The sequence below is a fragment of the Culex pipiens genome, chromosome 3 (assembly GCF_016801865.2).
Source record: "Culex pipiens pallens isolate TS chromosome 3, TS_CPP_V2, whole genome shotgun sequence".
Classification (NCBI taxonomy): Eukaryota; Metazoa; Arthropoda; class Insecta; order Diptera; family Culicidae; genus Culex; species Culex pipiens.
Genome location: NC_068939.1, coordinates 121,068,222 through 121,093,422, shown reverse-complemented (window position 1 = coordinate 121,093,422; position 25,201 = coordinate 121,068,222). Strand labels below are relative to the sequence as shown.

Sequence of the window (25,201 nt, the reverse complement as noted above, 5' to 3'; positions counted from 1 at the left end):
TCATTTTCCCAAGGAAACTTCGTCACACTGCTGTAAACATAGCCGAACAACATGGTTGCGGATCAACTAAGATACTCATGCGTGAATCATTCTGGTGGCCGAATGTAAACATAAGGACATAGAAGGTCAACGAATGCCTGGATCGTCAACGGTGAACAAATTGTTGTGCAACCTTTTCTTTGAGTGTACAACCAAACGGAGGAGTGGAGCGTCAAAACGTAACAACGAAAATGTCTTGCTGACAAACAACGGATGCGTGACGAGATTGAAGCTAGTTAGAATAAGTGGTTCCAGCGATACATTATTCTCACTTCACATGGATTATCCTTTTTGTTTTTGATGGATGGTCCTTTCAAAAATTTGCTACGTACATCTTTTACGGACCAAAAGTAAGTTACGTAGTAAGTTGAGCAGTTCTCTACGGAATCGGTCTTTTTTCTTTAATTTTAATTTTTGTATTTTTTAATCCGGCTGAAACTTTTTTGGTGCCTTCGGTATGCCCAAAGAAGCCATTTTGCATCATTAGTTTGTCCATATAATTTTCCATACAAATTTGGCAGCTGTCCATACAAAAATGATATGTGAAAATTCAAAAATCTGTATCTTTTGAAGGAATTTTTTGATCGATTTGGTGTCTTCGGCAAAGTTGTAGGTATGGATATGGACTACACTGAAAAAAATTGATACACGGTAAAAAAAAATTTGGTGATTTTTAATTTAACTTTTTGTCACTAAAACTTGATTTGCAAAAAAACACTATTTTTAATTTTTTTCATTTTTTGATATGTTTTAGAGGACATAAAATGCCAACTTTTCAGAAATTTCCAGAATGGGCAAAAAATCTTTGACCGAGTTATGATTTTTTGAATCAATACAGATTTAAAAAAAAAATCGAAATATTGGTCGCAAAAATTTTTCAACTTCATTTTTCGATGTAAAATCGAATTTGCAATCAAAAAGTACTTTAGTGAAATTTTGATAAAGTGTACCGTTTTTAAGTTATAGCCATTTTTAAGTAACTTTTTTGAAAATAGTCGCAGTTTTTCATTTTTTTAAAATAGTGCCCATGTTTGCCCACTTTTGGAAAAAATATTTTTGGAAAGTTGAGAAAATTCTCTATATTTTGCTTTTTCGGACTTTGTTGATACGACCCTTAGTTGCTGAGATATTGCCATGCAAATGTTAAAAAACAGGAAAATTGATGTTTTCTAAGTCTCACCCAAACAACCCACCATTTTCTAATGTCGATATCTCAGCAACTATAGGTCCGATTTACAATGTTGAAACATGAAACATTCGTGAAATTTTCCGATCTTTTCGAAAAAAATACTTTCAAAAATTTTAAATCAAGACTAACATTTCAAATGGGCGTAATATTGAATGTTTGGCCTGTTTGAAATGTTAGTCTTGATTTTGAATTTTTGAAAATATTTTTTTCGAAAAGATCGGAAAATTTCACAAATGTTTCATATATTAACATTGTGAATCGGACCTATAGTTGCTGAGATATCGACATTAGAAAATAGTGGGTTGTTTGGGTGAGACTTAGAAAACATCAATTTTCATGTTTTTTAACCTTTGCATGGCAATATCTCAGCAACTAAGGGTCGTATCAACAAAGTCCGAAGAAGCAAAATATAGAGAATTTTCTCAGCTCTTCAAAAATATTTTTTTCAATAGTGGGCAAACATGGGCACTATTTTTAAAAAATGAAAAACTGCGACTATTTTCAAAAAAGTTACCTAAAAAAGGTTATAACTTGAAAATGGTGCACTTTTTCAAAAATTCACTAAAGTACTTTTTGATTGCAAATTCGATTTTACATCGGAAAATGAAGTTGAAAAATTTTTGCGACCAATATTTCGATTTTTTGAAAAAATCTGTATTGATTCAAAAAATCATAACTCGGTCAAAGATTTTTTGCCCATTCTGGAAATTTCTGAAAAGTTGGCATTTTATGTCCTCTAAAACATATCAAAAAATGAAAAAAAATAAAAATAGTGTTTTTTTGCAAATCAAGTTTTAGTGACAAAAAGTTAAATTAAAAATCACCAAATTTTTTTTTATCGTGTATCAATTTTTTTCAGTGTAGTCCATATTCATACCTACAACTTTGCCGAAGACACCAAATCGATCAAAAAATTCCTTCAAAAGATACAGATTTTTGAATTTTCACATATCATTTTTGTATGGACAGCTGCCAAATTTGTATGGAAAATTATATGGACAAACTAATGATGCAAAATGGCTTCTTTGGGCATACCGAAGGCACCAAAAAAGTTTCAGCCGGATTAAAAAATACAAAAAAAATCGAATGACCGAAATCTCAGAGAATTGCTCAGTTGCTACAATATGCTCAAATGTGAAGTCCGTAACTGAGATGAGTCGAGAGCTTTCTTCAAAAAATCATTGATACGACTTCTTTTGTAGCATAAAACTTCTCCAAAATCATTTATTTGTCGACAACAATAACCTAACGTGGTAGCTTTAACTTAAACACCTCGCTGCATAGCCTAACGTTCCGTTCCGTCTTGCACGGTTTCAATCACACTCTGTTACAACCTATCACTAGAGTACTTAAAGAGGGCACTACACATCCCGCGTAGTGCTTCCTTACTTCTCCATCGGCGGCGGTACCCATCCGCCGTACTTTCGCTCCAACTCTTTGGCTACCGCGAGAATCAGGTGGTCCTGGCCGGGACTGGCGACGATCTGCAGAGATGAGTACTGTTAGTTCTGGTTAGCGATTCAGGATATGTCAATGCTTACCTGCACGCCAATCGGCAGCTTGTTCCGGTCCATGCCGACCATGCAGGACGCGGCCGGAAGCCCGAGGGTGTTGAACACCATCATGTAGCTTGTGTCGACCAGTTTGTGGAAGATTTCAAAGTGGCGGTGGGCTGTGTTCGGGAAGATGGGGTAAATGAAGACACCGTTGGTGCCGAGCAGGTCGGTGAAGTCTTTGCGCAGCAGCTCGGTTTGCTCGTCGAGGAAGGCGAGCCGTGAGTTGGGGATGTAGTTCTGGATGATGTGCTGCATGGGGCCGATCACGACGGAGGGAAGGTCGGAATCGGAGCAGCCGAAGAGGTACTTAAGGAGCTCCTTGCCGATTGTGGCGTTTGGGGCGCCGTCCTTTTGCTGGGTGTAGATGGTTTCGATGTCTTTCATGCGGAGCATTTTGCACATGGAGATGTCCAGGGACCAGATGAGCCGTTTTAGCTTGACCTTTTGGGCGTTGAAGTGGTTCACGACACCGGCGATCGCGGCCTTGATGTCGGGCTCGATTGGCTGGGTGAGTCCCGTTGGGCCGTCGTTGTCCATGTAGTAGTATTTGAGTTCGGTTAGGTTAACTGGGGAGTCCAGGGTTAGTGGGGTTCCTTCTGGGTCGTGCATGGCTCGTAGGAGCAGCGGGAGATCTTCAGCGTAACGGCACATGGCGCCCGGGGTGAAAAAGTTACCCCAGGATTCATCCTCGCACGATGGGTTGTGACCGTAGGGGGACACCGCAAAGGGTGAAGGTTTGTGACCAAAGACTCCGACGAAGGCAGCGGGTAGTCGTGAAGATCCGGCAATGTCCGTCGTTACTCCGATCAGCGAAGCAGCCGAGCTGATCAACGCTGCTTCGCCCCCTGAAGATCCGCCGACGGTTCGCTGCTGGTTGTAGGGATTCTTCGTCAAACCAGTACACTTGTTGTACGTCTCCCAGCACATGCACAATTCCGGTGTATTGCTGACCAACAGGATCACTCCTCCACTCTTCCTCACCTGCGCCACCACCGGAGCGTCCTTCTGCGCAATCCGCTTGTTCTTCAACTTCCGTCCCCCAGTATTGCTCATTCCCTGTACCGCCAAGCTCTCCTTGATCGTGATCGGCACTCCCAAAATGGGCGTCTCCCTTGCCATCTGTTCAGCGCTCTTCAACCCTTGCGCAACCTCACGATCGATCCTCCTAGCGTCCTCCAGTGCCTGTTCAAAGCGATCCTCGACGATCGCGTTCAGTATCGGATTGACCTGCCGACAGCGCTCGATGTACGCCCCAACGACGTCCTCGCTCTTAAGCTGCCCAGTTCGGATCTTGGCCGCCAGCGTAACGGCCGGTATCTGCAACAGTGGGTTCTCGATCGCCGGAAGCTTCTTGTGCCGAATCCGCGCACTGACGGCCCACGCGTACGGAACGACGAACAAGCTGAACAGGTGCATGGCCCCACGCAGCAATCGCCGAATTGCCCAGCTCATTTTGCTGTGGATCAGAAGGGGGAGAAATGATATTTACGATTAGTCGGATTGCTTTTTTTTGCAGCGGTACCACTTGCGGTGATCGTAAAACGTGAACTTGAAAGCGACGCACGTAAAGTGCCGAATTCAATGTCGCAGCTGTGGCGTAATAGCGGAGTGGCTAAAACGTGAGCAGTTGAGTTTAGTGGAACATCCGTTCCAGATGTAAAAGAGATATTCCGAACCCGCTACACCAATTAAGATTAAGTAGTTTATTGCCCTAGTCGCGTCGCGACTCCTAATTACGGATCAGACACGTTGGATCAGATACCTGCCCGTACTTCCTTCCTTCTACACCGTAATTAAGGGTTAACTGATAACTAATTCTCCAGCAAGACACTTTTCGTTCTCGCAACAGGTCATGCAGTGGACTTTGTACCCTGAAATGAACTTTACGCATTGCGGGCAAGCCGGTCATAACAAACCGGTTATTATTTAAATTCCACCATCAAAGTGATTATCACAAGTCTGCGCGGTATACCTAGCAGGTAGCAACTGTTTGATCTTGGCGAAAATCAATCAACCCTTTGTTTGCGGCAAACATCCTGCTGATCAAACAGTTTCCAACTCGAACGGATCAGTTTTAGGAACTTTGTCGACGATTAGATAATCGACCGTTCAAATAGGACTTTGATTCACCCAACCCAGTTGGCAAATATTGGTTCTGTGAGACAACTTGAATTCACCTGGATCCCTTTATTTATTCCGAGTGCATCGTCGAACTCACGTGTACGTTTCCATTGACGTCGGTGACGACGTTCCATGTCTAGGCGGTTCTTTCAAGTGCCTCGCCGGGACTAGACAGTGTAGACACGCAATGCAGTTTTACTACGGCACTGTCGTTGTCCAGAGTGGTTACAGCACGATAGACAATTTGGTGAGGTTTTTTCTAGATAGTGCGGTCTGCTAAGTACCGTTGAAAATTGATGTTACATGACTTGACAAGGGTCAGGCTTCCGAGTGGTTAACAATGAAAGGCTTTTAAATATCGAAGCAGAAATTTCCTGAAGCATTTTAATTGTTGCGGAAATATTTTAGATATTTTATAAGAATTTATAAAACTGAGCAGATATCCACGAAATTTCGAGAAGCAACTCTTTATCATTGGTTTCGTCAAAAAGAAGTCAAATATTCTGGATACGGACATCAGTTTTAGAGCAGTTAAAAATCGAACAAAGTGTCACTATTTACACGGCGCTCACGCACACTGTCAAAACAAACGTTTGATAGTGTGTGTGAACTCCGTGTAAAAGGGGTGTCAAACTAAAAAGTGACCCCGTTCGTTTGACAACAGTTCGTGTAAAACCATCGGGGTTTGAGTGGATAAATTTTTTATTCGAAAAAATTGAAAGCTCATCAACAAAATTCGATATGAAGTCGAATTTTTGAAGTGTGTTAACCCTCTACAACCTAACCCCGCCTTTAGACGGGCTTCGATCTATAAAATCGCCAAAAATCAATTTTCCAAACGATTTTTGATCTTAAAAAAGCATTGGAAAGAAGAACTCATAAAATTTTCGAAAATTTCTGGGTTGGAATTTTAACTTGTTTTATGTGACTTTGCAAATGTTTTTAAAAATGTCACTTTTTTAGGGGTTAACTTTGGCTATGTTTTTGCCTTTCTTACAAAAGAAAGGTTTAAGGTTTGCTTTTGGAAAAACGCATTTTTCAGAAATCTAAAAAAAATCGTGCACGGCGAGGATTCGTCCCAGGAAAAAATCCTATTACTAAATTGAAGGTTTAGATGCGCTCTTTTGATTGAATTTTGGCCCGAAACCCGGAACTAAAAGTCTGATTTTTGAGAGCTCTTTTTCTGAAATACATGGCCGATGTCTGTATCCGCTCTTAAAAAATTGTGTCTTCCATCACTGGAAAACCGCTCGTAAAACCCACAATTTTTAAAAGCCAGATCTGTAGCCGTGGGGTCGGAGACGAACATTTTATTTTTCGATTCACAATTTTCGACCAGTAAATGTGGTCAAAGCCATTTTTAGAGGTATTTTTTGGACTATTTTACAGATAACACTATCAAATTTGTGGGTCTCGTGGCGCAGGGGTAGCGGCTTCGGCTGCCGATCCCGATGATGCTATGAGACGCGGGTTCGATTCCCGCCTTATCCACTGAGCTTCTATCGGATGGTGAAGTAAAACGTCGGTCCCGGTTTCTCCTGTCTCGTCAGAGGCGCTGGAGCAGAAATCCCACGTTAGAGGAAGGCCATGCCCCGGGGGGCGTAGTGCCAATAGTTTCGTTTTACTATCAAATTTAAAGAATTCAGTTTCAAACAAAAAGCCATTCGAAAACATGCGCCATAAACTGTTTGGGCCCAAAATTTGAAGCTTTTTGAAAATGTATTTCAAGAGATATAGCGATTTTAGTGTTTTTCGTCTTATTTTTACCCTATTTTTTCCTATTAAATTTTTGGATTTATACAAAATCATATACTGAACATAAAATTCGAAGTCCCGGCTCGTTCTCGCTCGAAAAGTCGTCAAGTCGAAGCTTCAACGCCAGCGCTTTTACGCTTGCGCGAGAATGTGTTCTTTCTGACTTCTCATAATTGATCGACAAAGTGCAATAGCGATACATATTTTTTAAGTTAATCATAGACTAACATTATAGACTTAGTACCCCTTATTTTTTTCTAATAATGTCAATCCAATATGTTTTTCTTAATTAAATTTAAATGTCTTGCGACAAATAATGTACTTCTGAAATTAAAAAAAATGGTTGAGGTTTAGCCTTAAAAGATTCGAAGCTTTTGGTAAAATTCTCACTGGATGGTATCATTATGTTTTTGAAAAAATAATTGCACCAATATATTTCTCGGAGTTTCATCATTTTGTAAGAAAGGCTCTATTTCACCTCTGGTGATATTAAATCGGGTTTTTTACTAACATTTCCTATATTTTCAGTAAAAAGAAGTATGCATTAATTTTTGTAGTGCCCCAGACTATGCCTCTACGCATTTTCCCGCAATTTAAATGATGATGATGCCATTCTATAGGAGAAAATGCGAAAAACATGCAAAAAATTGAAAAAGTAACTGTACAAACGTGAAAAAAATAGATAGGCACAATGTAATTATATAAGGTGGTAGAATAGGCCAAATACTACCAAAAACAAACATAAACTGAACAAGTTAAATGCAAATTTAAATACTAAAAATAAAACAAGAAAAACATAAAACAAGAGAATTAAAGTTTTTCGTAGAACAAAAGTTGCTCAAAACGACCTCCTAAACACGGGAAAATGAATATTTTCGAAAAAAAATTTGGGCAGTAGAGGGTTAACGGTGCACATCAAGCATTTTGTAACACGCATTTTAGTAAATATCTTCAAAATTATAGGAACTATCGTTATCTTTTTTGATTAGTCCTCTAAACCACTGTCGGCAACATTACATACAACAAAGGTTTAATACATATTTTTACAATAAGTTTGTTACAGGATTGGATCCGAAAGATCGACAATTTTGGAATAAGAAGACACCAACTTTCTTAGTTGCTGTGCACCCTTAATATACATTATGAATACATTTATCATTTTTGAGAAACAGCCTCAAACTTTTTTTTGAGTTTTTTTTAAGGTTGAGTAAATTGCCTATATATCTATTTTTTTTTAATGTTTAATAAACCAAATTACCAAAAACTAAAAATTTGTTTTATTGGACCTTTTTTTTAAAAAAAAACTCCAGATATGTTTATAAACAATAGAAGAAGAAACAAATAAGCAAATTAAAAAAAATAGATACAATTAATGTAAATTTTGTTCGAAGCATTTGCCCACAATAAAGCTTTCTAGGCCCAGTGTAAACAATATAATTTAACCCAAAAATAACGATCTCCTCGTCACAGTGTCCTGATGCAAACAATATTCGAGCACAAGCAGTCACAGTCCTGCGAAATTTGTTGGCTGATATATCGGGCGGTCTGTCAAAATAAACCAGCTAGAAGTCGCCTGACAAAACAAAAACATTTACTAAAAAGAAAGAGCAAATCTAATGCAAACAAACCCCAGCTGCTATGTAAACATACTTTGAATGGGGTGGTAAACTAGAAAGCCTTATAAGAAGGTAAAATAAAACTTGTTGCTTGAAATAAAAAAAAAAATAAAACTTGCAAAATCGATTGTAAAATATGTATTAAGTTAAGAATACATTCTATTAAGTTTTGGTATGTTTTGAAACCAAACTTCTGGAAATGACATATAAAATTTATTGATTTTTTGGTTAATTTGGCAAATTAGATTAGATATGTCAATGTGTAAAGCTCCTTTTTGCTTAAATTTTTAAAAAGGTCTGAAATTGAAAAAATAAAAGTTTTAAATGTTTTTGAAAATTGAGCAAAAATTTTCCGAGCTTGTGCTCCAAATCTAAGTGCTGAAAACATCCTTTTCGAATTTGTTTATATTTTTTTGTTTGTTTTGCGAAATTTGCTACTGTATACATTGTATAGGGGAGAGTGGGGATACTTGATCCCCTTTTTTTGTATCGCACATAACTCTGTCAATTTCTCACAAAACTATAAACTTTTTGCATGAATTGAAAGCTTAAACATCCATCTATGTTTGGCTAATAAGGGTATTTCATCAGATGAATTCTTCGAATCATGCCAAGCGTTTAAAAAAAAAAATTTAAACCGGCATTTTAAAAATGTTAGGGGTAACTTGATCCCCCTGTCAACATTTTGAAGAAATCTTAAGCAACATGTTTCTTATTCATCCAAACTTTTAATTTTCTATAAGTTACAGCAATTTCACATAATACCTGTACATTTGTGTTCAAAACATAACAAGTTTAGTATGTAAAAATTTAAAAACTTAAAATATTATTTTTTAGACCAAAATTAAGCATGTTTACAAAAGCTGGAAATTTTTGTTTACAAAACTTTTGAAAAAAGGTTCAAACTGCAGTAAGTTATGTACAACTATACTAAAGGAAACTATGTATGAAAACCCAGCCCAATTAATTAATCTTGAGGCTGATTCCAGTGATCTAAAAATGCAGGGATCAAGTCTCCCTAAACGCACTTTTTTTTAAATAATTGATTGTAAAAATAGTATGAAGATAAATCCAACATCAACTGCGTAAGGGTTTTGGAGTTGATAAGTTTATCAAACAATTCATGTATAAAAATATTTTTTTGAATAATTTTTGAGTGTTTTCTATACATAACAAAACAAAGAAAAAAAGATCTCTTGGAAGTTATTTGCAGCTCGTTTTAAAAAAAGGTGCGTAACTCAATCTAAACATTTTTTAATTTTTTGCTTTGTTTTCTACAATGAGTTTTAGTTAATTTCGCACAACTTTCTAGAACAAAGCTAATTGTTTTACCCACATGCTGACGAGATACAGACTTGGGATCAAGTGTCCCCGGGGATCACGTCTCCCCACTCTCCCCTACAGTATCGTCTTACTTCCCTAATGAACATATTTTTTTTTAATTAATCCTTGATTTGAAATTTTCATCAAATCAATATCTGCAAGTATCTTTCTCAAGTTTATCCCACAAAACTGTAAAAAAGAAGAAGTTATTTTTAAGTTATAGTTAATTTTTATTTTTGAGTGACATTTTTTCATAGATTTTTTGTCATTGAAATTTTTAGAATGAAGTATTTTATCATAAGGAATAATGTAATCTATTGTTTTAGGAAACATTTTTAAAAGTGTGATTTATTTTTTTAATGTTTGGTAAATTTTAGAGATCTGGAAAAGTAATACAATAAAAAACAAATGTTTCACTTTTAATAGAAAGCTTGTGAATTATTCTTTGTTTCAATAAAATAGAAATTTAACAGCAATCAAGTTAACAACAATGTTAATTTTAGCTTTAGCATAGGTTTTGAAAAATCAATATACAGTGGAAATAACCAAAATGGCGTTGAATAACGTATTTTGTGTCTGTTTGGTCAAAGCTCAAATAAGTATGTGTTTGGGAAGTACAGTTTCAATAAAAAAAATAATGCATTACAATACTTTCAATTGTTCGATTGTCAAACTGTTTTGACAATATTAAAAGTTCTAAAGAAAATTGTTGAATAAATTTTTGAGTCGAGTGGGGTAAGAATAATCGTAATGGCACAATTATTGTGCCATTCCGATTTGCCTGAAAGAAGATAAAGCGATTGTGATTTTTTTTTTGCCAAAATGCACTTGTGACAAGATTGCACGAAGGGGACGAAAAGATATTAAAAGATATGTCTCTAATAACGAAATATGTATCTATTAAAAGAAACAGTTATGTGACCTAATTGTAACGAGTGTAACCGATGACCCCGAGTCACGCCTCAACTCACATGAGGTTGTCATGCTCCTGACGTTCTCAATCCCGCCAAAACAACACGACTACCACGTTTTCAAAATCACGTGCACGTTCCTCTATGTGTCTGACTGACGAAACTCGTTCCGTCTATTGCTCGTCTATCTTTCCCTTCCGCAAATCGGAATTTCGCGGACTTTGTACCCAATATCGTACCTTAGCAAAGCATGTTTCGGCACCATTTCACCAATTTCCAACACCTCGCTCTGTTTTGGCGGCTTTGGTTCAACTATGACTTCGACCTTGTCCACGTTGGCCAACGCACGCCACTTGTCGGATGTGAGGACATACGCGTGATCAGTGTCCACACCATTAGTGGATTCCATAATTTGCCACCAAAACCAAACAATCACAAACTAATAAACTCAGTTCAGACCGCGCTTTGGACCGGTTCCAGGTCGCTGGCCGAAACCACGGCACTACTAAGTCTTCGCGAGTGATACTAGTACGCGCGCGATGTCTAGCCGACGCGGAGAGCGTCCAAAAAGGGACTAACGGTCACATGTGACAAGCTAATGGTAAAAATCTTGTCCCCACGCTGCTAGATGTGGCTAAAACGACGCAGGTCAGTTTGTTTTTGAGGTGTTGCTCAACTTTGTCCAAACATCGAACCGTTGTGTATCGGTTAGATGTGAAATTTTGAAAAAAAAAGAAGGTCGCGGAGTCACTGAACTGGTTTTAGTTTTATTTGCCACTACCAATCGTGAATCTGACCTTGCTGAACTTGAGTCTACTAACGTGAGATTGATCAACGTTTTGTTTATATCTAATTCAATAAACGATTAAATTTCATGCAGTCTGCAGCCAATTTTAGTTTGTTTTTGGAGCTAAAGTAGAGCTTTTTGGCAAGTCTGTGAATTAGGTTAGTTCAAGCAAAACTATGTGAATGGAACAATAACGAAATGTAAACAAACAGTCTATCCTGTTCCTGAAAGTTGATGTTTATATAAGGAACGAGCTGGATAGTTATTTTTATCATTTTGTCGAGAGTTTTCACCATAATCCACCTATGTGGTTGGGGCCTTCTTACTATTTACAATCATTGCAATGTGCACCCAGAACTGGGCATCAGCATACGAGAGGATAAAGAGCACGATTTGGTAGTAAAATGGTACTGTGTGCGGACGGAGAGGATAAATCCCAAAATTACCGAGAGTACTTTACTCATGGGTTCATCTTCAAAAAAAGTTCATCTGTCAAAAAAAAGTACCGGCACCGAGACTCGAACCCAAAACCTTCGGCATATTGAACCGTGCCTTTGCCGTATGGGCCACCATGGTTCGGTGACTAAGTGGTGGCCATTTGTCCATATAAGCCACTCAATAGGATGAACTGTTCAAATGAATGGATGAACACGCGAGAGGACTGTACTCTTGCAAAATAGCACTTTCCTCACGTTTCTTTTCGTGAGGACTATCCTCTCGTTCTTTAACTTTGGGTGTTGAAAAGGTCTTTCGATTACCTATCAAAAGACGGGTCGCATGGTGAATCCGGACCTCGATCCGGACTTTTTCATCCAAATTGCTGTGATCCGGCTTCATAAAAGGACGCAAATATTACGTAAGCGGTTATAATTTGATACAGGGTTGCCAGATCTTCAAGCTTTTAGAATCGTTTGGCAGGTCTCCCGATTACTTATCCATGAATGATGGATCCAGGCATAATTTTTCTACAGATAATATCACTTATATGATCATAATTCAAAACAGATTTGTCAGATCGTCTAATTTTATGTTTCGTTGGAAAGATCTTTTAATTACCTACCTAACGATGTATAATATGTATTGGTATTACGCAATGGAACACCTGACGGGGTGTTTCTCGAAATTGCCGTCAGGTTCGCTTTTGTTGTACGCTATATCCCTCTACTGGTAGATTCAATGAACTAAATTTTAATCAATAGATAACACCACTGTGAAGTAAACAGTTACCGTACAGGGTAGTAACACTGGTTTAAAATAATTTTGATAAAATAATAAGTTTTTCACGCAGTTTTCAAACTAAACAATGTAAAAGTCTTGTCAAACAGAACAGGAAATGCAAATAAACAACTCTGGAGTTTTTTTGAAAAGGTCCAATAAACCAAATTTTCAGTTTTTGCTTTTTGGGTGTTTTTTGATACCCCTGACTCAAGGCGGTTTGAAAAACACCCAAAAAGCAAAAACTGGAAATTTGGTTTATTGGACCTTTTAAAAAAAACTCGAGAACTGCTGGTTGCCTAGTTTTTGGAAATTTTGTTATCAAAAGTGCGAGAGAAAAGTGCGGGCCAAATCCAAGTTACAGTGCAAGGATCAATATTGAGTCCATTTCTGTCCACTAATCTAACACTCGGTTACATGTGAAAACACAGTTTTGTACATAACTTTTGAACTACTTATCGAAATTTTAAACAATTCAATAGCGACCGAAGGAACCCTAAACCCCTGCTTTGAAAACTGGGTGACATTTTTGACAGTTTTATCGAGCTGTCAAATCTGCAACATGGAGTTGAACTTTCTGTGAAGTTTACCATGGCACTTCCAAAAGTTTAACTCCATGTTGCACGCAACCACTTTCACTTTTAATTTCGCGATATTCTGAGTCAATTGGTATAAATATCGGGTGAGTTTCCAAAAAGCCGTAAAAGCCACCGACACTAATATTACTTTTCTCCAAATTGTATACAGTTATAAAATTTTATTTGAATAAGTCAATATCATCAATGAAGGTGCGACTAGGGCTTTCTGTGAAAAGATAAATTTTAGAGCAGAATGATAACCGCATCTCAGCGAGAAACGCACAAAATTGAATTTTGAACAAAATTGATTCAATTATTAATTTTAAAAATAAGCAAAAAAAAATTAACATAATAAACTTCATTACAAGAACAAACAAACCTCAAAACAGCATCATTTATTGTGAGATAATGTTTGAAAAGCCTGATCAATTGGGTCCTAAAATTAAGCTTGATTTTCTGAGTACAATGACCCTTTGTACGACCGCAAAGGATTTAAAATGTGTTTGTGCACCATGGAGTTAAACTTCCTGTCAAGCTGCTGTGAAGTATTCTATGACAGCTGGGAAAGTTTCACTCCATGTTACCGGCTCACATCTCTCTTTTCAATTTCTCGATAGTTGATCCATGGAAAAGATGTGTTTTGTCATTTCTTTTTAATTTAAATGCAAAAAAAAGATCAAAAATGGTTTTTAATCGCGTTTTTTACCGTTGTACATAAAAATTTTCATAGGTCTTTAGGATCCTATTTAACCTTCCTACGGTATTGGAGTCCTTTTCGGCCTTTTTGAAATTTAAATTTGCCATAACTTTTGCTATATACATGCTAGAGCCTTGAATTTTTCTGTTATTAAATTTATAGTATAAATACACATTTCACCAATCGAGAAATTAAAAAGAGAGATGTGAGCCGGTAACATGGAGTGAAACTTTCGCAGCTGCCATGGTAAACTTCACAGCAGCTTGACAGAAAATTTAACTCCATGTTGTACTTTTAATTTCTCAATACTCTCATGATAGTTGAAATTGATCCATAAAACTTACTAAAAACACAATACACGATTGCCAGAACCTCTCTGTTTTCTCTCATAATCCGGAAGTGTCCCCAAGCGGCCACCGGGAATCAGTTCTAGAATGGCCAGAATGGATCAGCGAACAACGGCGTGATCGTAGATTGACATATCTTTCAATTTAATGAAATTTGATATGTCGGATGATAGGGTATATCTCGTATTTCGGAAGTGTCCCCAAGGGACCACCGGTTACCGGTTCCAGATTGGCCAGAATGGGTCTGCGAACAACAGCATGACCGTAGATTGGCATATTTTTCAATTCCAAGAAGTTTGATGTGTCGGATGATAGGATATATCTCATATTCCGGAAGTGTCCCTAAGGGGCCACCGGTAACCGGTTCCAGATTGGTCAGGATGGCTCGGTGAATAACGGTATTATCAAAGATGGACATATCTTTCAATTTCATGGAGTTTAATGTGCAACATGTTGGGTTTTCACCAAAAAGGTCAAGTTGGCCGTTCATCGGGTACCCGGGAACCGGTTCCAGGTTACCCGGAAGTGACCACTAACACTCCAGAGTGGATCTGGCAATCGTGTATTGTGTTTTTAGTAAGTTTCATGGATCAATTTCAACTATCATGAGAGTATTGGTATCACATATATGTGAAAAACAGTAAAACATGAACTTTTCGGATGTTCCGGATTTCCGGAACCGGTAGGTCACCTGGCCCTGATATTAATATTTGTGGTCAAAGTACAGGTAAATATCTGTCTAATGCAACCCTGAGCATCCTGATTGGTTTGGTTTGCCGGAGATACAGGTCGTCAAAGTTGGGGTCTCAAAACGGTCCTTTTTCGGTTGTAGCCGATTTCCAGTGGCCACAGTGACCAAATTCGGTTTTCCAGGTCAGTTTCGAAAAGGGGACGTCCTAATATTTCATGTGTGACCAAAAGAACCAGAATCGGTCAAAAACTGGATTTTTGACGATTTTTTAAAGTTTGGGGTCGAAAAGGACCCCAAAACCTTATGTGTGATTTTTTTTAATACCAAGGGAAGGTTAAACATATGTATCATATAGGTAGGTTTACTGATTATTCACGCTACAAATTTCACGGAACGAAAAAAATGTTAAAATAATCTTGAAAAGGTAGGGTCAAAATAACAAAAAGCACTAATTTGATAGATTTTTTTTATAATCTACTTAAAGCTTACATTGTTTTGACTGATTTGCTTTATCTTCTATCTTAAATATATTTAATTTAAAATTTCATGCAGAAAGTGGCCAAATTATTGAATTAACTTGTATCGCCTGCGACATTTCCAATAAAATATTGAAGCAAGTTTTGGTCTAGTTTTTCAAAAGGCAACAATAATATAATGTCCTCCTCAATCTCCTAAATTTTATTCAAAATCAGTTAAAAAAAAAACAAAAAAAGTAAAAAAAAAATATCTAAATTCATATATTTTGCCATTTTTATGCAGAAAAGTTTTAATATTGGTAAGTTTTATGAATTTTTCAACGGAAACCATCAAACCGATTCTTCAAATATTGTGAGTATTGAACAGGACTAAAAAATAGGATATGATTTTTAAGATCAAAAATAATTTCAGTTATTAAATTTCACCTAATCTTGAATAAACCAATTTTAAATTGAAATTATTAATTATGTTATGTTATTTGAAGCATTAATTTGAAGAAACAGCTGAATTTCTCCGAATTTCAGGGAAATTTTTAAATTTCACTTATTTCATGCTGTCCGCGAAATCGTGAAAATTCACTAACCCTACATATTAGGTACCAAATTTAAAATTGTGACTTCAAATATTTGAAAATTCCGTGAAACTTGTTTCTAAGTTTTCCTTGCTACAAAAAAGAAAACAATTTGACCTTCCGGAAATGAATTGTTTGTTATGTTTGAAAGACAAAATTTCTTACAAAAATATCCTCTGAAAGCAAACACTGTTCCAATTTGACTCGCCTCAAATCGTCTGCTTTGTCATTTTTTGTTAAATAACATTGAACTTTCGAGGCCACTAGCCAGAGACCTTCAAGCGTCGTTTAAATGCCTTCATTCAAAATTGTGCAACAGCTTAGCTACCTAAATGTATCAAATGCAAACAAGATTACCCAAGATGCCAAATTTGCAAACGGTTGTCAGCAAATCATAGCGATAGAATCACACAACATAATTGATTCCAATCAATTGGTTTCACCGTTCGTGGTGAATTTATTAGACTTGCCGAGGGAAATCGATTTCACGGGGTGGTTTCACACTTGTCGGGTTATTTTAGGTTCAAACTCGTTTCAATGTTGTTTTGTTTGTTGTAATAATGATTTCCCGTCCGTGTTAATCCATGGGATCTCGCTCTGGACTCATAATCCAGAGGTCACCGAATTTCGTGTCGGGCGACCAACAATTCTAAGTGTGAAAATTTGCACATTATCAGCAAATAGATAAGTGCCACTCGTAGTGCCACCACTATATGTAGGAAATTTTGACGAACCGTGACCGTATGTATGCTACGTACATTATGTTGCAAACATACCTTATGCTTATGCTGCTGGCTCAGACTTTCTCTGAATTTGCAGACTGAATATCGTCTTGTATGAATCAGGTAAAAACCATTCTAGTTTGATAAATCTTTGATATTATTTTTCTACTTAAAAATTGGTTCATTTAAATCATATTTTTTTGCGCAATTTTTTCAAATGTCCAATACCTCTCTCTATATGACTTGCCTTATTCAACAGTTCTTGGTAAGAAATTACCATTTCCAAGAATTGATTTCATTACCTATCTGGGAAACCTGCTCAACGAGAGACTATACTTGAACTTGTACTGGACGAACGCACTTGTACACATTTCAGAAAGAGAGAGCTCACCACTTACTGCAGCTGATTGTGCTACTTCTCCGTCTGACGAACCAATGTTCTACCGTCGATGAGACTTTTCTCAGTACAGAGTTCAGCTTCTCACAGATTTCTTAATCAATAATGCCACAAAGTTCACCACAATCACCCTCTGATAAGCGATTTTCACTTGAAACTTCAACAAATCGAAACCCACCAAAACCCCAAAACACTCACATTTCAGCTCCCAAAACGACTGGCTTTCTCTTTTTTCCAGTGTAAAAGAAGTAAAAACCCGGGAGTTAATCGCTTAGCACGTACGTAGCACTGCACTGCTGCACTATACTGCTGATGTGCTGTGTTGATGTGTTGTTCCGAAGCCGAACTCGGGTACTGCTGACATGTTCTCTCTCAGTTTCAACCACTCCCGGCAGATGCTCACGAAACATGATGCTCCAAAGTTTGGAGTCCAAACACACATTAGACAGTGATGGGAATTGGAATCGGTGCTGGTTACTGATTTGAACAAATTAAAAAAAATGGTTTCTTTGTGCAATCATCAAACGATCGATACCGTCAGTGGGGGTGACATTGGGTCTGGGAGGTGAGATTGGGTCAAAGTGATTTTTTACGGATTTTACAATTTCTCAGGTTCTTCTCAATGAAAATGAATTCTGTTGAAAGGGTTGTGTAGGGGACATCTTAAGATGACTTCGCTGAAAAAATCTCGTTCCTAGAACAAATTCTGTTATTTTGGCAGCTGTCTAAAGTTGGGGTACGTTTTTGGCCAAAAATGACCTCTAGAAAAATCATTTTTCTAATATTTTTGTTAGAATTGCTCGAAAACTACCCAAATGTTTGAAAATCTCCACTTCAAACATTGTAGCGTGTCAATACGATCCCCTCGAACAAGAAACACTGTTGGATGACTTGTTTTTACCATATCGTTGTATTTGAGCATCATTTTAGTTTCATTTGACCCAATGTCACCCCCTCTAAGGGGGCGTTGGAATGTTAAGTGGAGCATCAACACTTCCCGTCTTCCAAATCCCCTATCCTTGTCCCTAGTGCGCGGTGGAGATGGGAGCGGCCGGCAATGGACGGCTGTCATGGTGGTGAGAATCTGGTTCAGGTGGAATTGGTTCTATTCCCAATTATCAATCCCAAGCAACTTGGGCTTAGACAATTATCACATCACATGGCGAAATCCAGTCTGTCCGAATCCGAAGCGAAGCGATTTGAAAAATATGTAGAGTTTATATGTGTATAGTTAGGCCCTTTTTGCCTTCCTCATCTTACTGAGGAAAGGCTATAAAATCACTCGAAAAATGAACTTCTTAATTCGACCTCAAAGACCCTCCTTCACGTATACATATCGACTCAGAATAAAATTCTGAAAAAATGTCTGTGCGTGTGTCTGGATGTGAGTCTGTGCACTTAAAAAAATGTACTTGATTACCTCCGGACTGGCTGAACCGATTTGGACCGTTTTGGTCTAATTTGATCCGTCCGGTAGGACCCTAGTTAATATTATGAAGTTTAGAAAAGTACTCCAAAATTGTTGCTGATGTTCAGAAGATTGTAAAAAGGGTGGTTTTTGTTATGAACCCCGTCTATTTGAAAGACCTATCTTCGTCATATGGAGAGTTTGATGCTCGATTAAAGCTCCAAAAATACTTTTCAGGCTATAAACTTACCAGCAACAGCACCGCCTCGAGTAAGCACGCAAATTTATGCCATTTACTGGCCAAAAAGATCAAATTTAATGCACTTTTGATTATAATATCTATTTTGCGAGACCATTTCTCATCATCTTGGTGGCACACACATCCACACGCAAGATCGGAGGTTAACTGCTTAACGAAAGTCGCCATCAAAATCTTTTTACTTGTGCTAACGATTTCAAAGCGCTTAAGATATAAAATTGCCTCCAACTACCGGCAACATGTTCTTTTGACCATTACTTAGTCACTCACTTGAAAAATAATCCCGAAAAATGTAAATAATTAGCAAGCACCAACAAAAAAATAAACGCGCTAAGTCTTTTTACGTTTCAATTTTGAATACTGATTCTAATCGAAGGCTGAAGAAAACCGAGCGAGAAGCGAAGGCAAATAAAGAACAAAGGGTGGCCACCAACACCACCAACATGCTGCACTCAAAAAACCTTTCACCACAGAGTTGCATGAAAATTCCGGTGGCAACCAATTTTCGTTTGAAAACAACGTTTTGCATGAGTCATGCAACAGTCACATTACATTCATGTCAACTCTGCTTGATTTCCACGCAGCTTACACTCACACAACAAAATACCACGTGAAATTCATGCCTGAAAATTTGGAGGCGTGGCTTGCGGGTCAGCTGATTTGGGTTTGCATGAAATTCATGTCACATGCGCAAGTAAAGTGGTATGGAAAATATCCACTGATCATTTCATGCAACATTGTGGTGAAAAGTGACGACGATGAGCAGAGTTGAAAAGTTGCGTGATTTTCCTGTCTGAAAATTTTGAGCCAGGCGTGCAAGGCTGTGGGCAATCGCCAATCAGTTTGCTGCTGCTTCTCATCGACTAAACATAGTTTTTGCCATCGGTCACCGGAACAGAAATAGTATTGATCTTTGAAATCGATACGTGAAAAGTAAGTATTATGCGCATAATTTTATCGTATTTAGCCAAGAGCATTGCATTAAATTTATATGTTCTTATTTTCTAGACCACGGATCCAGAACGTCCATGGCAGCACGCCTAATCGGAGCCTCCACCACAATGGCCAAGTGTAGCATTAGGCAAGAGGTGCGCAAGGCCCAGCGGGACCGGCCTCCAAGGGAGTCAAGCAGGCTGCGAAGAAGGTGATGGAAGTATCGGTCGGTATACTGTTCGTGGCCGTGACCATTGTTTGCAATCGAGATACCGGTATAAAACCGACAACCGTCGGTAAAAGGGTAGGCCGCCCAACTGTCCGCAAGCTACAAGCGATTAGCCCCAAACCTGGACCATTTTTGCGTGTGTGTGCTGATGTCGCAGAATAGAATACAATATAAAAACGATACCTAATCCACCTTTAGGTGGTTGGTGCCTTCCTCACATTCATAAAGTTAATACATTCAGTAAAAATAGCAACATTCCCTTAACATATTTAACAAATCAATTTTATTACTGATTTCTTTTGATAGGGTTCGCAGACCTTCAATTTTTCTGGCTCATCGGCAAAGTCTGATAAAAAAAACCTATCCAACGAAAGTTCACATGGAAGATTCAGACAATATTTTTATCACAATATCTCAGATCCGGCCTCCAGAAAGTATATAAATAACACTTAAGTGCCAATAACTTTTGATAGGGTTGTCAGATCCTTGATGTTTTAGGCTCATTTGAAAGGTCTTTCAATTATCTAACTAACGATGGGTCGCATAATGGACCCGGACATAATTTTTACTGAAATATCTGAGATCCGGCTTTCAAAAAGTGTATAAATAACACTTAAGTGCTAATAACTTTTGATAGGGTTGTCAAATCCTTGATGTTTTAGGCTCATTTGAAAGGTTTTTCAATTATCTAACTAACGATGGGTCGCATGATGGACCCGGACATCATTTTTACTGAAATATCTGAGATCCGGCCTCCAAAAAGTGTATAAATAACACTTAAGTGCTAATAACTTTTGATAGGGTTGTTAGATCCTTGATGTTTTAAGCTCATTTGAAAGGTCTTTTTAATACCTTTCTGAAAATGTATCACATGATAGGGTTTCTTGCAAAAACCACCCTTTTTAAATCTTCCGGACATACGCCAAAATTGTTTTTTTAGCATAACTTTTGAAGTACTTAACTAAACTTGCTGATTTTAAATAGAAACCTATGGGACTCCAAGACGGATCGGATGAGACTAATACGGTCAAAATCCATTCATCCAGTCCGGAGATAATCGAGTGACAATTTTTTTGTCCACCCACCTACACACATCCACACAGACATTTGCTCAGAACATGATTCTGAGTCGATAGGTATACGTGAAGGTGGGTCTACGAGGTCGAATTAAGAATTTTATTTTTCGAGTGATTTTATAGCCTTTCCTCAGTAAGGTGAGGAAGGCAAAAAGTGAATTGTGATAGTGTGTTTTTTTGTGGTGTGATGTAGTAAGGAAAATGTGATGTGATTTATGAAAATTTGAAAATAAAAGGAAAAAATAATATCAAATTTTTCTTTGTTAACAAATCACTGAACTCACAAAAGGAGAACAAAACTCACCCCCATCACCCTGTATTTAAAAAAAAACACTGGAGAATAATGTGGATATAACATTTCGAGAAGGTAAAGGCTGCGTGAACTGACCGCAACATTGTCGTGAAATTCATGTGATGTGGTTCATGACTGTATTGGTGTGTTAGAAAAAGGATCAAGCCTAGCCTCCTGAAATTCACGTAGATTTGGCATGAACATCGTTATGGAAAATAATCGCATATATTTTCATGCAACACTGTGGTGAAAACTATTTTGAGTGTGGTGCAGCGCCTGTTGGAGTGAGCAAGTGCTGCCAGGAAACTTTCGCTATAAATGCTACTTTTCGTGTTTTTTTTCGATTTTTTTTTTGCTACTTTTCGTGAGTGTTCGCTTAAAATTTCATCAATTTTGGCAGCACTAAGCAGACCCAAAATGCGCTGGAAGAAAAAAAGAACTAAGCTGAAAATAGAAAAATGGGCGTGGCTCAATGCACTCGATTGATTAGAATGCAGTTTTGATTTTTTTGTAAATGCTTGTAAAAGGAATAGCATAATTTTCGATAAAAGTGAAAATAAACAGAAATGTTCACAAAAAGTTGCTCTACTCGTTGGTGTACTTGGTTTTAGTGAATTTCAAGGAACTATCCAGATTATCCAGCATCATTCAAACACGACCGCTTATTAGGCTTAAAATGGGCATATTTCCCCTATATGAAGTATTATTTAGAAAACATTGTAGGTTAGACATTTTTATTTAACCATAAAAACTATATTAATTTGAGGCATAAACCACCTTACGGTGGATTAATTAATGTTTTGCCTTCCTCACCTTAATGAGGAAAGGCTATAACATCACTCGAAAAATGAACTTTTTAATTCGACCACCTAGACTCACCTTCACGTATACACATCGACTTAGAATCATGTTCTGAGCAAATGTCTGTGTGGATGTGTGTAGGTGGGTGGACAGAAATTGTCACTCGATTATCTCCTGATTGACTTTACGGATTTTTACCATTCTGGTCTCATTCGATCCGTCTTGGGGTCCCATAAGTCTCTATTTAAAATCAGCAAGTTTAGTTAAGTACTTCAAAAGTTATGCTAAAAAAATGATCTTGACTACATTTCAGAAGATTGTAAAAAGGGTGTTTTAGGTAAGAATGTTATACAATGGTATTGAAAAGACCTTTCCTACGAGCCCAAAACATTAAAGATCTGACAACCCTATCAAAAGTTGTTATTATTTGAGCAATTCCAGTTCAATACTGGATTTTTTAGGTACTTTTTTCTCGGCCCTCTCCGATTTCAATGAAACTTTGTAGACAAGTTATTTTACGCTTATATAAGCAATTTTCCCTGTTAGACTGAAGTCCCGCGGTCGTGCGATTTGAAGCGTTATCTGCTCGAAGTAGATTGAGTCCTGCCATTTTCGAGCGTTTGTCGTGCGTTTTGATCGGCTAGTAAAAAACTGGGCAGGCGGTGATGAAATTTTATGACAGATCAACTTTGACTTTAGTTTTCATTCCGATAAGATTGATTTCCTTCAATTTATTTCTAAGATTACTGAGTGCGAACGAGTAATTCCCCCGCACGGGAACCGGCCGCGGCCAATTGCGCTGAAAGAGGCTATCGTCGCCGAAGGAACCGATCCGGAGGTCCACGACGATTGGTGTGGATTCGGATCTCCGATCAAGAGGACAACAGTCTGTGCCGATGACCATCAGGTCATCTGAGACGAGGCGGTGGAAGAAGTGGTAAATATGTTCAGATTACATTTGTTCGTTATGATTACATATGAAAAAACCTTTATTTTAGACGAAGGCAGAATGTACCTGCATGTATGTATCAACCATGGCAAGCAAAAGTAAGCCGAAGACAACAACAAAATTGTAAAGAACAGTATTTATCCTGAAAAAATAAAAAGTGTGCTTGTTTGCAATTGAAATCTCTTGTATTTACATGTATTTAATCCAAAAATCCGAAAAATAAGTGTCAGACAATGGCAGGACAATCTGAATAACAAAGTCGCCCGAATACGGCCCGACATCGGCCCGTCAACGTCGATTTTCTCAAACGTCGATTTCGACGATCGTCGGACAAAGTGTTGCATATACGCACGAAAAGGGCCCGAATTCCGTCGGACAAACCGTCGGAATTCGGGCCGTTTTGTCGAGCCGTCGGGCGGTTTTCGGGCCGTTGTCGGCCCCGTCCGTCAGTCAGGGTGTGTATATGGAGCCAGTTTCACTCGATAATGACATTTGAGAAGGGTGTAAGCGTTTTAAATATTTTTGTATTTCGTATTTTAAATATTTCTGTATCTCGAAGCCGTTGCATCGTATCAAAAAGAGGTCAAAGACAAACTTGTAGAAAATTTGACGGGCTTTCTGAAAAATACACTGAAAGAAAAACACACGCCAATTCTATGAGATTTTTTGATTTTTAAGTTTAATAGTCAATTTGAAGGTGAGCCCACGATTTTTATTCGTTCAAAATTTTTGTGAAAATAGCCTAAGATGTTACAAAAAGACTCACGAAAAATGCAGGATAGAGCAACTCTGTGTGTGTGTAAAAGGGATGTCCAACTAAATTGTGACCCCGTTCGTTTGACAACAGTTGGTGTCAAACCATCGGGGTTTGAGTGTATTGTCCGAATCTTCCATGCGAACTATCATTGGATAGGTTTTTTTTATCAGACCTTGCCGATGAGCCAGAAAGATTGAAGGTCTGAAAACCCTATCAAAAGAAATGCGTAATAAAGTTGAATTGTGAAACGTGTCAAGTGGAATGATGCTATTTTGACTGAATTTTTGACTTTATGAATGTGAGGAAGGCACCAATCACCTAAAGGTGGTTTAAGTAACGTTTTTTTAAAGCTTTGGATATGTTGAAAGTACAGCTTAGAAAAAAATCTAGAGTAATAACAATTATATTTTGCAAACTGTTTACCAGCGATGGAAGAATTTTCATCAAAAGAAAATCTTTTGACGCTCATCAAGGGAAAAATCGAAAGGGAACTTGGCTCTCCTCTCTCAAGCACGAAAAATCGGTAAAGGAAACTGGAAAATCATCACCGGGATTATTCAGCGGAAAATCGATTTCTCTACTTCACTAGCAGGTGTCATAGATGAAAAATGATTGCATACAACAAATTGTTTATAATTGGTGCTAACAATGAGAATCACAAATAAAAATCAACTACACACCATTTTTTTTCATTAAAATTCGATCAGTAATTTAGATTTTACCCCAAGAAATCGCTCCCTCTCCTTTGTTCTGCTGTTCGTAAGCGCAGGTATGCTCTTGGAAAGAAAGGGGGTCAAGAAACAGCTTTACGAACGGCAGGACAAAAGAGAGGGAACATTTTCTTGGGGCTTTTCTTCGCCCTCTCTGGCTTGCTTTCGCTACCGCTGCTGCCCATTTGATTTTTTTCTTGACCGGTTTCTTCCGAAGTGCATACCTTACCTAAAGCTGATTCATGACCCCTTTCCTTTGGAGCTGCGTATTGGCCCTTAATCAGATATTACCAACCCTGTTCCCGTATCAGAAATGTATGCGAGCATGGCCAAAGAGCGGCATCTCCCCAAATCGATTAAGGGGGAAGCTACTCAACCACAACATAACTTTAGACATTAGACTCGGATTCCCCTCGAAGGGAGGGGGTCAATCTTGCTTCAGAGACTGCGTATCGATTGCGTATCCCGCTGTACCTCGAAGGTCAGGGTTCCAAGTTCACGACACCCTGTACGAGTTTCACAACGCTGTTTACTGGAACTTACACGTGGAACTCCCGCTTCACCAGCCGACATCCTTTGGAGAACATCTGCAGCAGCAGCTCGATGGCTACGAAAACGTAGGACAGCATTCTCCGCGGCAGGCTCCTATTTTCGTCCGCACCAGAAGTTCACACCTTCAGATCAATAAAGTGCCGCACACGCGATTGCATAAAGTTGGTGACGAAGTTGGACCGAAATTAGAAATGCAAACGACTGCACGTTTAACCTGCCCGAACGCTACGACGTAACTGAGTA

At 38.1% G+C, this 25,201-nt stretch overlaps 1 protein-coding gene and 1 long non-coding RNA gene across 5 annotated transcripts; one reads left to right on the top strand and one right to left on the bottom strand.

Moving 5' to 3' along the window:
• Positions 1 to 2,423: 2,423 nt before the first annotated feature.
• LOC120413051 (fatty-acid amide hydrolase 2-B) lies at positions 2,424 to 25,201 on the bottom strand. 4 transcript variants are annotated; one of them, XM_039573747.2, is made up of 3 exons: positions 24,950 to 25,201; positions 2,770 to 4,240; positions 2,424 to 2,712 (listed from the first exon to the last, which is right to left on the bottom strand). In XM_039573747.2, exons 1-3 carry the CDS (start codon positions 25,033 to 25,035, stop codon positions 2,614 to 2,616), a joined length of 1,656 nt encoding a protein of 551 aa, XP_039429681.1. In that variant the 5' UTR covers positions 25,036 to 25,201; the 3' UTR covers positions 2,424 to 2,613. The 4 variants fall into 4 exon arrangements, with proteins under 4 accessions (XP_039429681.1, XP_039429682.1, XP_052565591.1 ...); XM_039573748.2 differs by lacking the exon at positions 24,950 to 25,201 and adding an exon at positions 17,191 to 17,330; XM_052709631.1 differs by lacking the exon at positions 24,950 to 25,201 and adding an exon at positions 16,987 to 17,132.
• Positions 22,448 to 23,118, top strand: LOC120413052 (uncharacterized). The gene is made up of 2 exons (XR_005604898.2): positions 22,448 to 22,927; positions 22,989 to 23,118. It is a non-coding gene; the product is annotated as an uncharacterized LOC120413052 (long non-coding RNA).

Bases quoted from the DNA above. Each gene is read 5' to 3' on its own strand.
- LOC120413051 (XM_039573747.2), bottom strand. From the start codon at position 25,035: ATGCTGTCCTACGTTTTCGTAGCCATCGAGCTGCTGCTGCAGATGTTC. The intron at 4,241-24,949 runs GTAAGTTCCAGT...TCTGATCCACAG, and splicing joins GTGAAGCGGGAGTTCCACGT to CAAAATGAGCTGGGCAATTC. The intron at 2,713-2,769 runs GTAAGCATTGAC...TCATCTCTGCAG, and splicing joins AGCTGCCGATTGGCGTGCAG to ATCGTCGCCAGTCCCGGCCA.